A 16,898-nucleotide genomic window follows, 5' to 3' on the forward strand; every position below is an offset into this window, starting at 1 on the left:
AGGAGCATGAAGGATCATTTTCACACATGAATCGGCACCTCTGAGTCCAGACCTTAAATTCAGTGAAAGTCTTTGGGATGTGCTGGAGTAGACTTTACAGAGTGCAAGACTCTTGCATTGTCAATACAATATCTTGACCAAAACTTGATTTAACGCATTTTAAACTGAAATCGCAAAATGAACGCGTTCATTTTGACAGCCCTAGAATATAATTTACTCCAACTATATGACTTTTGTCCAGATATTTCCCTTGATTTCCAGTCTGGATGATTCAATGTTAGTTGGCGAAAGTCAGACCCAGTCTGCAGATTTTGAGCATTCAGAATTACGTTTGAAAGATTTTTGCAGATTACATCCAGTTGGAGGAGTCGATTACACTACGCGTGTTTCTTCTGTTGAACACAAAAGAAGATATTTTTAAGAATGTTGATAATCAATCAGTTGATGAAAAAATACTATGGAAGTCAATGGCTACCATGTAATGTCTGTTTACCAACATTCTTCAAAATATCTTCTATTGTGTTCAGCAGAAGAAAGAAACTCATACAGGTTTGGAACAACTTGAGGGTGAGTAAATGATGACAGAATTAAAAAAAAAAATGGTTAACTATTCCTTTAAATTGAAGCTGTATTTCTTTAATGCTTTAGTTCAGGTCAGAGATCAATGATAGAGAATAAACACACTCACTGTCATTACAGGAGACCCCAGTCCAGCCGGGCGCACACACACAGCGATCCTTCTCTAACGCACACACTCCTCCATTAGCACAGTCCTCACAGCTCACACTGCAGTCGTCACCGAATGAGCCCTCCTCACACACTGATACACGGAGATCAAGATATAGTTATGTGTCCTTTCCTTTTTCTGTACGTTTATGTCACAGTTCTGATGTTACCGCTCCTAGTTTGTCTTACTAATCTTGCTGATGATGGTCAGTTCCTCTCTCTGTTCTCGGTTGTGCGGGTGTCTTGGGTAGTAAGTGTGTGTATCATCATAATACGGTCTGCTTAAAGCGGCGGTGTAATGCAGAAGTTGAGGGGGGCGACGGAACAGCAAGTCCGGCAAACGTAGGACCTCGGGCTCATCTTCACTGCCAACCACGTCTTCCTCTTCCTCCTCCTCCTCCTCCTCCAATTCCCTCTCATACAGAGCTAAACGCGCAAAATGAGACAGAATGGAAGAGATGGAAAAGAAAAGAATAGAGACATATACAGAGAAATAGAAATTAGGGTTATTATAGATAACTAAAACTAAAAACAACTTAAAAAAACGATAAAACAATATCAATAAAAAATAAAAAATAAAAAACTTTTGTTACTTGAATTAAAATTAAAATAAACTTTAACTTAAATAAAATATAAAAAATTATGTATTTTTAATGCCAAGGCAACATTTGTTAAACAAATTATGTAGACTTAAAAAATAAAATAATTCAAAATATGAATATTTACTTTATTATTGCCAAGGCAACATTCTTTATTTTAATTTAGTTTAGTACTTAATGTACTACAATTATTAAAACTAATACTGAAATAAAATTGTATTAAAATAATATAGATAATAAAAAATAAAAAAACAACAACATTATAAAAACATTAATTAAATTTAAAATATAAAAAATATTAAACAAAAATAAATAGAAAATGTTAATAAAAACTATAATAGTACCTCAATGATACTATAACAGCACTGATGGAGATTATATAACATTTCACCAACTCAAAACATGTCTTCTAGATGTCAGTAATACTATATTTACAAAATTTTGCATCACTTCCTGTGTATGAGGTCAGCACTAAACAGCCAATCAAACTTGTACTCACGTGAGCATGATTTCTGGTCATAGTCCAGTCTGAAGCCCACCTGACAGAAACACTCATAAGAGCCCAGGGTGTTTACACAGTACTGAGAACAGCCTGATGTCTCGGACACACACTCATCAATGTCTGAAGAGAGACATTCATATTAAAACAGCCTTCATGTTAACAGAAATCTGTTCAAATCAACTTTAAATATATCCCATTTAGGAGGAAATAGATGAATGTGTAAGTCTATAAAGTTAAAGATGTAGATCAGTGTCAATTTAAGACTCAATCTGTGATTATGAGAAGGTCAAACGAGGAAGACATGATAGTAAACACAGACACACACACCATCACATGTGCAGCCGTTGGGTGTGTATCCAGGTCTACAGCCACACTCATAGCCTCCTGGGTAATTTTTACAGAAGTGACTACAGCACGCCTCGCCGTTTTCACACTCATCGGTGTCTGTAGACGACACACACAAATGCAGAAACATTTTCACTTATTGACATGAGAAAAAAAATCCACAATGAAACATTAACACAAAAAAGCAGGCAAGTATTTAAATAATGCATGTGTAGACAACACAAAATCACATAAATTATGTTTCTACGCCAATAATATTGGTTAATCTTGACTTTACATATGACCATCAACATTTGTGAGATTTATTCCAAGTTAACCGTTTAGAGGCATTGAATAATAGTGACCTGTGTAAATAAATATTAAATAGTACTGTCAAATCGATTCATCACGATTAATCAATCCTAAAATATAAGTTTGTGTTTATTTAATATGTGTGTGTGTGTGTGTATATACATATATATTATATAGACACACACACACACACATTTTATATATATATATATATATATATATATATATATATATATATATATATATATATATATATACACTTATATTATATAAACACAAACTTTTATGTTAGAATTGTTTGATTAATTTATCAATTAATTAACTTTAATCCATAAAATTATTGTAATTCAGATATATTTTTTATATATTAAGCAGCAGCATAACCGTTTTCAACATTGATAATAATAGTAAATATTTCTTGAGCATCAAATCATCATATCAGAATGATTTCTGAAGGATCATGTGACACTGAAGACTGGAGTAATGATGCTGAAAATCCAGCTTTGACATCACAGGAATAGGAATTAAAAATTTTAATATTTCACAATATCACTGTTTTACTTCTTTCAAAAACGGTTAGCGTATGGTAGTATTTACGGTAGAGTAATTAATCATATAAAAACAACTACATTTTACATAGTGAAGGATTTGCTAGAAAGCGGGGCACATACTGTACCTATGCACGTCCTGAGGTCCTCAGCTAGCCGGTAACCTTGGTTACAGGCGCACAGGGGCCCGCTGGTGGTGTGCTCACAGTGATGAGAGCAGCCACCGTTGTTTTTCTCACAGCCGTTCACGATCTCCATCTCTATACCTGCAGAATGTGTCACTCCACGTTAGGGTTTCTACAAGGTTTTCTAATCACTGATTGGTGCATGTCAAATACACTGACCAATCACAGACTGTTTGGCTCCAGTAAACTAATTCCACATGTCAGTGAACTACTGAGATAATCTGATAATTGTTTTCCAAAGTGTTTTAGGCTTCCACCGAACATTATTTTAAAAGACGCATAGAGCATGTGTTAATGTGTATGTACTCACGATAGCACTGTTTCCCATCAGCACCCAGCTCGAATCCCGGATTACACACACAACGGAATGATCCCGGCACATTAGCACAGCCGTGAGCACATTTAGCCTGACCAGACACACATTCATCAATGTCTGGGAGAGGAAACGATTGGGCAATTAGGAAATATGCCAGTGTGTCTGTGTGTGTGTGTGTGTGTGTGTGTGTGTGTGTGTGTGTGTGTGTGTGTGTGTGTGTGTAAGCGTGGCAATGTATGTTTGTGCACAGCAGGGGCAAGAGTCTCTTCATGGGGTCTGCTGAAGTCTCATAAAGTCTGGACATAAAAAATGAGGTCCAGACAAACATGACTATATACCGGCCTGCACACATAGTAAGTAACAGCAGTCTAGTCACACTAGTAGAGTGTGTGTGTGTGTGTGTGTGTGTGTGTGTGTGTGTGTGTGTGTGTGTGTGTGTGTGTGTGTGTGTGTGTGTGTGTGTGTGTGTGTGTGTGAGCAGGACACAGACAAGAGTTCAGTTGTATGGCACAGAAGAAGAGAGATTTGCTGTGGCCTGTGGCCAATAGAATTGAACTGAGATAAAAAAATAATAATAAAAAAATAATAATAATAAAAAAAAAAATATATATATATATATATATATAATAATAAAATATAAATATAAATAATATAAATAATAAAATAAACAAATAACAAAATAAAATACAAATAAAATATAATAAAATAATAAATAGAAATAGAAAGAAAAGAAATTCTAAAAAATAATATAATATAATAAATAAATAATATGACAAAATAAATCTGTCTGTCTGTAAGGCCTAAAATAACTTTTTACACTTCAAGACTTTGTCAAGTCTTTAAAAAAAAAAAAAAAAAATTAACATTGAAGCAAACGAACCATCAAAGTTTGTCTTCACAAGCTTTCCTTTCTTATTATTAAAACTACACTTATTTTATTTCATTTTAATTCCACTTCCATAGCACATACATTTTAGGGAAAGAAATACACAATATTTACTCAAAATAAAAATAAAATACAAATGTCTGTAATTGGCTATGGATTTTTTATTGGATTATTCTATTGCTAGTAATTAAAAATGACACAAAACAGTGTCTAAGGTGGCACAAGATAAGCATTATTTATCTGTAAAAATAAAAAAAGTGAACATATATGTGGGTACATGTCTGTGTACACACACCTTCACATCTCCTAAAGTCGGCTTCCCGTTTGTATCCCGGTCTGCAGCTGCACTGCACCTGTCCATTCACATTACTGCAGATATGAGAACACCCACCATTATGTTCCTTACAGGGATCCTTCACTGAGAGAATAACACAGTGCACACACACACACACAGAGAGAGATAAGTGTTCACACAACCATCACAATATCACTACAGTAAAAGCCTGTCAGAGATGGCGTATGCATGAACTCACATTCACAGTGTTTTCTGTCTCTTTTGAGCTGGTAGTTGCTGCGACATTCACACTTGAACTGGTCGTCTCCCAAATCGACACACCTGTGTTCACAGCCGCCATTCTTTACGGAGCAAGAGTTGACCACTGGAAAAGAGCCACAAACAAACAGCCACTCAACCATTTGGTTACTATTAGTTTCGGTCAACCCAGACATTTGACTCCCAGATAGATTGTAATGGCAAAGTCAGATTTTCTGTTTGGACAGGAAGAAAAACTTTCATTGTGAAGGGAAAACATTTCTGAATCGAATCCAGTTTGGGGTTTGTGTACTGTATATATCAAGAGCTTTGTTCTCATTCCTTCTCTTGCTCTCTGAATGATGATGTTTCCATGTCGTGTCTGAGCTGACAGATTTACGGAGCCTCGGGGGACAGGTCAGCGCTGCTGTCTCACTGTGATGACATCGCCAGGCCTGTCACAGAGTGATGACACATCCAGACTCCAGTAAAACAGGATAAAGGCTGTTTTTAGGTTGATGAGATCAGCAGAACCAGAGCTCAACTTGCTGTGTTTACGTTGTTTGTTGAGCTAGCAGAAGTAATGGGAGTTTTAGGCAGCCTGCTGTTGCTCTCCTTCCCAGAATGCATTGCTATAGGTGATTCACAGATGCTACTCAAGATAGAGATAGATGTGTGTTTGTGAGCATGTAAGCGATTTTTAAAGGTCTTACCTATGCATGTGCGAGCATCGGCGTGCATGCGGAAACCCTCTCTGCACTCACAGTGGTACGAACCCAGTGTGTTCACACACGTCTGCTGGCAACCACCGTTCAGCTCCTCACACTCATCTTTATCTGTGGGGACAACATGCATGAACACACACACACATGTAACAAATAAGACATTGTCCGCCTTCACTTGAATGTAATAAATTAGGCAGATAAAATTTGAACGGCTTTCTTTCAATAAATTATTTATTTATTTAAAGAGGACTATTATGTTTTTTTTTTTTTTGACATTTTAAAGTTTCTTTAGTGTAATGTTGCTGTTTGAGCATGAAAAATGTCTAAAAAGTTACAAAGCACAAAGTCTATGCAAAGGGAGCTATTCTCTATATCAGTAAACACTGTTTCTGACCTCACCAAAATGATCCTGCCCAAAATCATGCGCAAAATAAAGGAAGCGAGGTCTAGTTGAGTGTGTTTTCGCCACCCGCCATGTCCAAGTGACGCTGGTTTTTTCCCACCTGGATCTAATGCAGTTATTATGGTGAGTAGCGTGATATTTCTGAAACCCGCTCGAAGTGGTTAACCAATCACAACACACTGAGTGAGATGACCAGTCAGAGCACACTTCGATTTTCGGAAGGAGTGGCTTGATAGAGACTGGAACTAAATAGACCGTTACTGACAGACTGAGAAGAGGGGTGCTGCAAAAATGTCAAAAAAATAAATAAAAATTAAGGTGTTTTTTGAACATTCAAGGATGAACACCTATTTTACAGTTGTGGTCAGAATTATTGGCACCCCTGGTTAATATGATGGCTGTAAAAATAAATCTGCATTGTTAATCCTTTTGATCTTTCATAAAAAAAATTGTTTGTTTTGTGTGTGTGTGGGGGGGTCGGGGAGGAATCACATTATGAAATCAATGTTTTTCTCCAAAACACATTGGCCATAATTATTGGCTCCCTGCTATTTAATACTTTTTGCAACCTTCTTTTTCCAAGATAACAGCTGAGTTTTCTTCTATAATGCCATCACAACTGTTAGACCCTCTTAAATTCTAAGTCTAAGGGCCCTATCTTGCACCCAGCGCAATTGACTTTGAACACCGACGCATGTATCATTCCTATTTTGCACCAGCCCACAGCGGACTCTTCCCTCCACAGACGCATGTCGGTAAATTAGGGAATGAACTTGCGCTCGCGGGGGCGGTTCAGCGCAAAGAGGAGGCGTGTTCCGGCGCAAAACTCTCCTGGTGCTATTTTCCAGTTTTAGAAAGCAATTGCACCATTGACCAGGAAAAAAACAGTCTAAAGACAGTGGCGCGTTGCGCGTTAGTGATATGGTATTTTAAGGGCACGTGCTTGGCCATAATGTTAACGCGCATCCACTTTGATTCTCTAATAATTATAAACAGACGCAGCAGTTTTAATTTTTGCAAATCATACATTATTACAAGGAAAAATATTAACACACAAGGGAAATCATTGTTGTGTCCGTGAAGATGTGAAAAATATATATCTAGATTAAAAAAATAAAAACCTAGATTAGGCTACACATTTACCCAAATTATACGCCTGTTTAACCGAAGCTAATTTGGGTGGGTTTCTCCCATCATCCCCAATGTCACTTCTCTGTGTTTTACAGCCCTGACGAGAACGAGAACTCCTCGGCTGTGAACTGCTCCTGGCGTGCGCTGGCAAATCCACCGTTATAATAGCGATCCGCCGTGGAACAAGCGCGCCTGCTCTTAAAGGGAATGTGAGAGGACGCTCTGATTGGTTTATTTCACGTTACGCCCAAACCACACCTATGAATAATGAAGCTACTTCAGACCAACCCCTTTTAGATTTGCGCCAGGCGCAAGAGGCATTTATCCCGCTGGGAAAATAGCAACAGCACCGGGATCCGCTCACAAAGTTACTTGCGTTTTGCGCTTTGACACTTGCGTTTCAGATCGTTAAAATAGGGCCCTAAGTCTCTAAATTCATTAATTCGTTCATTCATTCACTTAATGTCTAAATATGGCTGTGGGTCAAAATGCAACCGCATTGGAGATCGTTCCTGATATGGGCTGTGTACAGCACACACAAAAATCCAAGTGGTAAAATCACTGGTAAATACAAAATAATAATTAATATATTATTTTATAAATAATTTAATTAATGATTTTCTGCTAGTACTTCAGATATCAAATACATATCTGAAAACCATGACAACACAGGTACTTTTTGGAAATTTGAAATGTATGAAAATAGAAAATCATGTTCAATGCATAAGAGATTTGCCATAAATAGTAATAGTAAAACTGTCACTATGAGGAATGTGCTTATATACATGAGATTAATGGTGACCAGCCTTGTTTCATGCCATACAATTCTTTAATGCTTTAACAGATGTTCGCTTTTAAAAACGTAAAAGAAGCCTTAGGTAATGTTTGAGTGGAAAAGTGTAAGGATTGTGGAGTTATGGATGAGTCTAGTGAACAAAAGTTAATTAATCCTACATATGCTCATAAATTCACACTGTCATAACAGAAGAGAACAGAAATGAGCTGTCAGATCTCACACTAGTTTTTACGTTTCTGTGTTGAAAATATAACTTTGGTCAAATGAAAATTGTTTAGAAAATGAACAATGAGAACTTTAAAATGTCAAACTTTTGAATTCTCAAAGAGATTTGCAATGTTCTAGAATAAGACGGCTGCTGTCTGACACCTGATCATATATTCCTAAGTAATTATGTACAATACTGTAACATCTGCTGAACACATTCACATGTGTGTGTGCATATAATGTCCAAATGCGTACTGCTTTGGCAAAGAACTCTGTCCAAGATCAACACAAGTTACTTCACTGTAATGATATACTGTTGGGAGCCATTGCAAATGTTCAAACATACATGATATTGTATCAATTTGAGAAATCATTTACAATTTCCTCAGTGATACATGGGTTTTGTCAGACTCTTGTCATGGGATGAATTCCTACATGTATGCAGTCAACTATGGGTCAAGTGCTGTACTGTCTGCCCCATGACTGGATTATTGAATGTGGTTCATTAGCAATAATTAAACCTTCTGACCCTAATGAATTCAATTACATCCATCTGACTATTTCCATTACAGAGAGTCAGAGTCAGAAGATTTACACATGTCATGTTACAAGACATGAAGTCTATCAAATTTAAATTACAAAATACCACTGTGAATTTACAATGAATTACTAGATATTGGATATAGTTAAAATCATAAAAAAACATATTTCAAACAAACCACATTTTCTTCCACAATCAAATTATTAACTGTAGCCTACTAATTTAACATTTTTTCTATAGTATTTCTGTATATACAGTATAACTGCTGCAACTCTGTGTTCTGTTCTCTCTTTTTCTAGGCATCTTTACACAGCTGATTTAAGGCTGCTCTGTGCCTGCCCAAAATTCAGTGTAAAGACGTAATGCTGAGAAAAAAAAGCAAGACTAAATTAAAAATAAAGACTAAAGGATGCCTGCTCTGACCCACCTTAGCCCCTAGTATAAAATTATACTATTGAAATTGCTGTGTAAATGAATTTATGCCACCTAAGAGCAGCATTAAGCAGTCTTTGTAAAGACACCTATAGCCACTTCTGTGCCATCTTTACGGTGTAAATTTGGCATCTCTCATACACCTGTTTCCTCACCTGTAGCCTTTCAGTCCAGCAGGACCTGAGACAGCAGGCAGGATCATCATTCCCACACTTACACACTAACAGCTGAGATGGACACACATGTAGAACCGGTTCCCTCAGCACATTCAGCCACACAAAGCCCATTATACATCATCTCTCATCTCATGATGAAACCTAGCCAAAACTAATGGCCTTAAACAAGCCCCCGATGCAATCACATGCACAGGATTGATTACAGCGTAAATCCTGGATATCATTAACAGAGAGCATTGCAAACTACTCTACTTACTTACTTTACTTAACTTATGATCATGACAGTTCAAAGCATTATTGGTCAAAAAAGTCTCAGAATGTTCTTCATCATCATCATGAAAGTTTATTATCTGCATGCGTTTTAAAGCCATATCAGTCTAAACTTCTGATATATGGTTTTCTGACCGCGAGTATTAAATGAAGTTCTCTTTCACGTCTTATTGCTCATAAACTGCCAAATACACACAAGTTCACATGAACACAGTCGGTTATGTCTGTGAACGTGAACAGCAAGTTAAGAAATCGCATGTGTATATTAGATCTATATTAAAGTGAAAGCAGTGTAATATATAGTATCTACTGCTAAATATGCAGTTAATATGAATCAAACAACTAAAGAAAAACAGAAAATCACTCACTGCTCTTGATTGAATAACTTTAGTAGCTTTAATAAGGATATATTTCTTACTTGAATGCTGTTGTTAAATGCTCTGGCGAGGAGATAAACATGGCGGACTGTGTACAGCTCACTCAGGGCGGGTCTATGCTAATGGGGTGGGCGGGGCGGCGCATAATTATTTGTGACGTCACATATGGTAGAATCTGCAAACGACTTGTTCTGAGACACTGCTTATGATTTATGTGGATTAAAAAAAGATTGGGTGGATTTTTACCATTATAGGGTGGTTGTGCCGACACAAATTTATGTTAAAACACCACGTAAAAGTGAATTTTGCATAATAGGTCCCCTTTAATTTACTGCTGCTTATTTTTAGATATTAATAATGTGGGCTCCTTTCTCGAATGATTGTTTTAAGCGGGTCACTCTGATTATAGAGAGGTTAATTGTCTTCAGAAACATAATATAAACTCGGATGTGAGTGTGCGCTTACCTTGGCAGGATTTCCCATCATCTCCGAGTTTACTACCATCAGGACACCTGCAGTAATAACTGCCAAAAGTATTACAGCACGTGCCTTCACATCCGCCATTCTCGTCCGCACACTCGTTTATATCTGGAAAGACAAGAAAGAAAGAAAGAAAGAAAGAAAGAAAGAATAAAAGAAAGAAAGAAAGAAAGAAAGAAAGAAAGAAAGAATAAAAGAAAGAAAGAAAGAAAGAAAGAAAGAAAGAAAGAAAGAAAGAAAGAAAGAAAGAAAGAAAGAAAGAAAGAGAAAGAAAGAAAGAAAAACCCTGAGCATTCATATACTATAGCAATCTTTATATTGTGTTTTGAAAACATTAAATCATTAATATGCTAATAAGAAAAAAGACAAAGAATAACAAAATATTTTTTTACAACCGCATTACATTTTAAGTTTTGGTCATTTTTTCCCATCTATTAAGTACTTCAGATGATTTTGATTTAAACCTCACCTATTAAATACATCTCTTGTTATTTGATGCCCATTTCCTCCTAATATTTTACTTTTAATCCATCTGGAAAATCTGTCTATATTTATCCATCTACTTCCTCTTTATATTTTGATTAGTTCCCTCTCTCCAGCATGCTGGTTAGATCTGAGACTTTCTGTAAAAAATGTTCCTGTCTCATGCCTTTAAATAGGACATTGTGCAGTCATTTTAACATAATTGTGAAAAAATGTCATCACACAGACATAAACAGACAAACCACACAAACAAACCCAATATATACCCCCACACAAACACACACACACCATTCAGTGCTCAGACTCAGGTAATAAGTACAAGCTGGTCCAAACAGCTGCCTTCTGCTCGACAGGTTTTCGCACAAACTTAAAATGGTGAAAGCTAAAATGTTTCACAATAAGTTCATAGAAACTTATCTTACAAATAGTGTGTTTTCTGTTACGCCTCAGAAACCAAGGATGGGTCGCCATAGCAAAGGTTCAGGCCACACCCACGCTTGGTTTCTAAGGCAACACAGCATCACCAGATGACCTTCACATCTGACTATAATTTGAACAACTATTTAATATTATAAAAATCTGTATTTTTAATGTTATCTCTCCTTGTTTTTATACAAGGTTAATGTTAATTTGTGCATTGTCCCTGTTTAAAATACATTCATCCTATCCTATCAAATGAGAACATATACATTTTCACCCATCTCCATCTGTTTTCTACTTTCTTTTTTATTTTCTCTTACAACCTTTGACTCTACGACACGGCACTGACCTTAAGCAAACATCCCATTATAATACAGAGTGTTGACAACATCTTTCCTGTGGAAAGACAAGGACAGATTTGCAGATGTTCTGGGAAGTCAGGCGTTCTAACTGTGGTGCTGTCCACTCGCTTATACAGGTTTGCAGAGAAAGATGCCAGGATTTTCTTTCTTGGGTGAACTATGCCTTTAAGTGATTTCACAAAACTACAAAACTAGTTTGCTGTGGCTAAAATGTGTGTCTTGATAAGGAGGCACAAACACAAATACATCTGAGAATAAACATCCACTCCGCCATCTGTTTAGCTTGTTTAGGCCCCTGTTTTCCACGTTTCACACCTGGTGATCGGTCTCTTTGTCATTTTAAATCTTTCTACCTCTAGATCTGTTTTGTATCCAGACCTCTGTCATTAATCTTGCTCTGGCCCTGACTGGGAAACAGGAACAGGGAATAGAACGATGAGAAACATCTAGAAATAAAACAAGAATAAACAACAGGAAATGAAAAGCAAATGGAGAATCTATTTTAAAAGGTTTTTGAACTAATTCAGTTTGTGTTGTGTAATATTTAAACATTCTGTCAACATTTATATTTTTTAAAGAGGTTTTGGAGCTGAACATATTGAATGCCACAAATAATGTACAACAGTGGAATACAATAACACTCTGAGAGTGTTATTGTATTCCACTGCAATGCTTTTTTTTAATTAAACATGAGCAAGACAGATGTATTTTACCATTACGCTTGCATCTCACATCTTTTGCAGTGTCTCACACATAAAGCTCAAGTTAAAAGTCAACTTTCAATTACAAAATACCACTGTGAATTTACAATGAATAACTAGATATTGGATATAGAAAAAATGAAAAGAAAAAAAAAACATCTTTCAAACAAACTTCCACATTTTCTTCCACAATCAAATTATTAACAGAAGCCTACTAATTTAACGATTTTTCTATAGTATTTCTGTATATACAGTATAACAAATTTTTATACAGTATAAAATAATATTTTTTTCTTGAAGAGCTTAACGTTACTGGGTTTTTGATTATGGGGGCACATCCGTTTTGGAGAAGTTTCACTCAAACAGACTGAAAAAATAATTTAAAATCATAAGGTTGCGCTACAAAGATTATTATTTGTCAGTTTGACTGAATGGGCTGTAAAATTGTATTCATGTTCTCATGTTCAGACTTCAAGAGAATAATGTAATGCTTGGTATTTTAAAGGGGTGGTTGAGTATGATTTCACTTGTTTACTTGAAATGTTGCTGTTTGAGCATAAACAACATCTGCAAACTTACAGCGCTAAAGTTCAAAGCAAAGGGAAGATATCTTTGTCTAACTCCGTTTTAACATTAAAGGTAGAACAGTTTCTGTCATTTTAATGTGTCTGCGTGAGGTAATCGCAGCTGCTAACACACACTAGCTCTTGAAACCCCGCCCTCTGCAGCAGCTCATTTGCATTTAAAGGGCCAGGCACAAAACAGTGCGTTTTTGCAAACCCTCAAAAAGTGACAACTTTAACATGCTATATAGAAATATCTGTGGGGTATTTTGTGCTAAAACTTCACACACACACACACACACACACACACACACACACACACACACACACACACACACACACACACACACACACACACACACACACACACACACACACACACACACACACACACACACACACACTCTGGGGACATATAGATTTATTGATCTTGTGAAAAGGGCATTTTACCACCCCTTTAATGTGATTTAAGTGATATAACAAGAAGGATATCTATGGCAAGAGCTCTTTTCGGTCACTGCATTTTTTTTCGTTTACTTTTCCACCTCATTTTCTTTTTCCATTTGTATTCTGCTGTAAGTAACAGAAAGAAAAAGGACAACTTGTGGTCTGCTCTCCCGATTTAATTTACGATATATATATTCCTTGAATAATTCACTGGAATGCACTAAGAATCTGTTGTTTTTCTCCCCAAATCTTCGTCTCTTTATGCTAGCTTAATTTTGCCCAGTTAGATAAAACATGATTTTATGATAATATGTTTTGTAATTTTGGGGGAATGGACTTCGTTAAACTTTGTTGCAGATCAGAAACAAAGGATTTCATATAAAGAGTCTTGAATAACAATATAAAAAAATTAACATTTACAAATAAATTAAAATGAATGAAAATTCAAAAAAAAGTTTTTACAATATTTTATATTTGCAAAATATTTTATGTACCTATTTTTGTCTTTAAAAAAAAAAAAAATATATATATATATATATATATATATATATATTAGGGCTGGGGGAATTAACGCGTTAATTTTTGCGATTAATTTGAAATGTTTAACGCGTTAAAAAAAAATAACGCAGCACCTTTTTTTTGCCTCGTTTTAATGATTTCCTGCTGCGTCTGCTATTAAACAGGCTGAAATATGCCGCCCCTCCGTGTTCGGCGATCAGGTTTCATTCTCGCGCAGGTTTCATGAGCGGGTCTTTTCCGCTCAGTATGTGCGTCGCGTTCTGTGCTCCGCGCGCGCGTGTGTGTTGGCGCGCTCTGTCGTTAACGGCCCAGCAGCGGCGCTCTCTCCGTTCCGTGTGTGTGTGTGTGTGTGTGTGTGTGTGTGTGTGTGTGTGTGTGTGTGTGTGTGTGTGTGTGTGTCGGCGGCACTGTTAATGGCCCAAAGGCTTCAATCATGTACCAAGAACTTGAAAAGTAAAGTCCACTCAAATGACGTGAAATTTCTCTGTAGACTTCTGTTTGCTGAGCTCAGCTGGTATAGTCACAACAATGGTAAAATGACCTGCTCTGATCACATGCTCTGGTAATAATAGCTTTGTAGGACTATATTTTGTTTTGATAATTATTAAAATAATAATAATAATAATAACCTGTTAAATTGATTATGTTGATTATTGAAAAAGAATAATATATTGATATATTGATGTTTAATATTTTAATATAGGGCTATTTTCTGTTCCTTTTTTTCCCCCTGTGTTTAATTAGGTGATTCTAAGTTTAAATATTGATGATTACAAGCTTGGGGGAAACGCAATTAATTGCAATTAATTACAGAAAATGTGCAATTAATTAGTTAATTTTTTTTAATCGATTCCCAGCCCTAATATATATATATATATATATATATATATATATATATATATATATATATGTATATATAAAAATCTTCACTGGAGATGGATTGTGCACCCCATTGCAATGGTATTCTGTGTGTTTGCCAGCGTGTTGCTATTTACTAAGGTGTTCTGGTTTGTTATTGGCTCAAGTTAAAATGGACCAGCTCCCAAGACTCCTCATGAGTATTTCAATGTATGGGAGTTTTGACAATTCATTAAAGGGGTGGTATAATGCCCTTTTCACAAGATGTAACATTAATCTCTGATGTCCCCAGAGTGTGTATGTGAAGTTTTAGCTCAAACTTAGTTGAAGTTTTAGCTCCTTTATCTCATATAACCACACTGTAAGATTGCGAGATTGGGTCGTGTTTCTGTAGTTCTAATGAGAGATAAGAAAACTACACATTTGACTTGCTTTACGTCAAGCGTTACAATAGTCATTATTTCGTTTTTCTTCGTTTCTGATGTCGCAATACATCATACTTTCATTAATCATCCATCTACCTTGTCTGTGGACATTGTTGCTGGATAAACAGCAAGCATGTGTGCGACAGTAAAGTAGAAGTGGATAATTCCGCTTCCAACCTGTAGGGCGACCGAAGAGAAAAAGTTCCTTGGTGTTGCTTTAAAGTTGTTACTTTTTGAGGGTGAACAAAAACGCCTCGTTTTGTGTCTGTCCCTTTAAATGCAAATGAGCTTCTACTCCCGGCACAGAGGGCGGAGAAGTGACATGTAGAAAGCAACAGGACATTTCTGAATGGTTAGTTGATGAATTTATGCAGCTGATATGTAGTAATCTTCTAGTCATTGATTAGCATATTCTGTCATGATAATCTATAAATCGTGTTCAGGGGGCGGGGTTTATGTACATTTTAGGGTTAGTGATGTCACTAACCTGGGAGGAATGTCGTGGAGTCCCTACCAGCCATATGTTGTAGTCCTTAAAAAGCAATTTCTTTAAAAGCAATATCTCCCTTTGCTTTGAACTTTGACTTTGCAGATGTTGTTTATGATCAAACAGCAACATTACACACTAACTAAAGTTAGAAAAGTGAAATCATAATCAACCACCCCTTAATTCATTCAGCTATATAAAAAACATCTCTTTCTGACTTCCATTTAAATACTGAGATGTATTGCATATAAACTGATGGCCGTAATTTCTGGGCCAGAGCGATCAGAGGTGAACGGAAATCTAAAAACCGTAGCTATCTTTCCTGGGATCTCAGTATAACTGGCCTGATGCGTTCTGCAGATGACACCTGACAAGACCTCGCAAGGTCCCTACATACATGTAGTGTCTTTTTCCCCTCAGAAGTAAATAAGAGGATTATTGTCACAGTTAGACCTTTTAATTTAAGATATAAACTCTTACGGCTTTTAAATGCACAAATGAGTCTCAAAGGAAACATAACACAATAGAGATTGGGTATTTTCACACTCTCTCGTTCCTTTTACTCTGTCTCAATGCATGGTAAAGTCATTTGGTTATCTCTCAGGGTTATGAATGCTTCGAGGAAAAGCAGCAGTTTCTCATGAATATCCCCTGTCTTTCATTGGGAAATCATCTTTAATGGATTAGACAGAGCAGTTACAAAACGTTTAAGAGAAAAAGATAGTTTTGTGTATACTGTAACTGTACAGCAACTGTCTGCCCATCTCTCAGCGTGTAGAGACACGTGTCTTCTGTTGTATAGTGATCACACAGATCATTGCATTTAGCCCTGTATTATCCTACATAAACACACATATCCAAACCAGGCCTCACATTCAAGCATGACTTCTTTTCAAACAGCAAGGGACTTTGAAACATCTGGCAAGCATTTTACATTAATTATGCGTTTCCGCAATTAACGGATGATCTGTATACAGCTACCAACAGGAGGTTTCAATAATCGATCAAATATTAAGTTACAGGTGCTTTATTGACTCCATGAAAATAACTAATTATGAAGAGAAAACAAATTACCACCATTTTGGTAATCAAATATGAGGATTCACAAACTATAGCCATGACTGTTTCAAGACCAACAAGCTTAGACAACATGTGGTCAGTAAGA

At 36.3% G+C, this 16,898-nt stretch overlaps 1 protein-coding gene across 1 annotated transcript in view; it reads right to left on the reverse strand.

The window, feature by feature from the left end:
* Positions 1 to 16,898, reverse strand: part of egfem1 (EGF-like and EMI domain containing 1) — a 55,574-nt gene that overhangs the window by 28,571 nt on the left and 10,105 nt on the right. The window contains exons 5-14 of the mRNA XM_079611453.1: positions 10,454 to 10,576; positions 5,644 to 5,766; positions 4,932 to 5,057; positions 4,694 to 4,816; positions 3,507 to 3,629; positions 3,140 to 3,277; positions 2,155 to 2,271; positions 1,825 to 1,947; positions 916 to 1,152; positions 689 to 820 (exon numbers count right to left, since the gene is read on the reverse strand). Of these exons, the coding sequence (XP_079467579.1) occupies positions 689 to 820; positions 916 to 1,152; positions 1,825 to 1,947; positions 2,155 to 2,271; positions 3,140 to 3,277; positions 3,507 to 3,629; positions 4,694 to 4,816; positions 4,932 to 5,057; positions 5,644 to 5,766; positions 10,454 to 10,576 (1,365 nt within the window). The remainder of the gene's footprint in view (positions 1 to 688; positions 821 to 915; positions 1,153 to 1,824; positions 1,948 to 2,154; positions 2,272 to 3,139; positions 3,278 to 3,506; positions 3,630 to 4,693; positions 4,817 to 4,931; positions 5,058 to 5,643; positions 5,767 to 10,453; positions 10,577 to 16,898) is intronic.

This window comes from Phoxinus phoxinus, assembly GCF_949152265.1.
Source record: "Phoxinus phoxinus genome assembly, chromosome: 4".
NCBI lineage: Eukaryota > Metazoa > Chordata > Actinopteri > Cypriniformes > Leuciscidae > Phoxinus > Phoxinus phoxinus.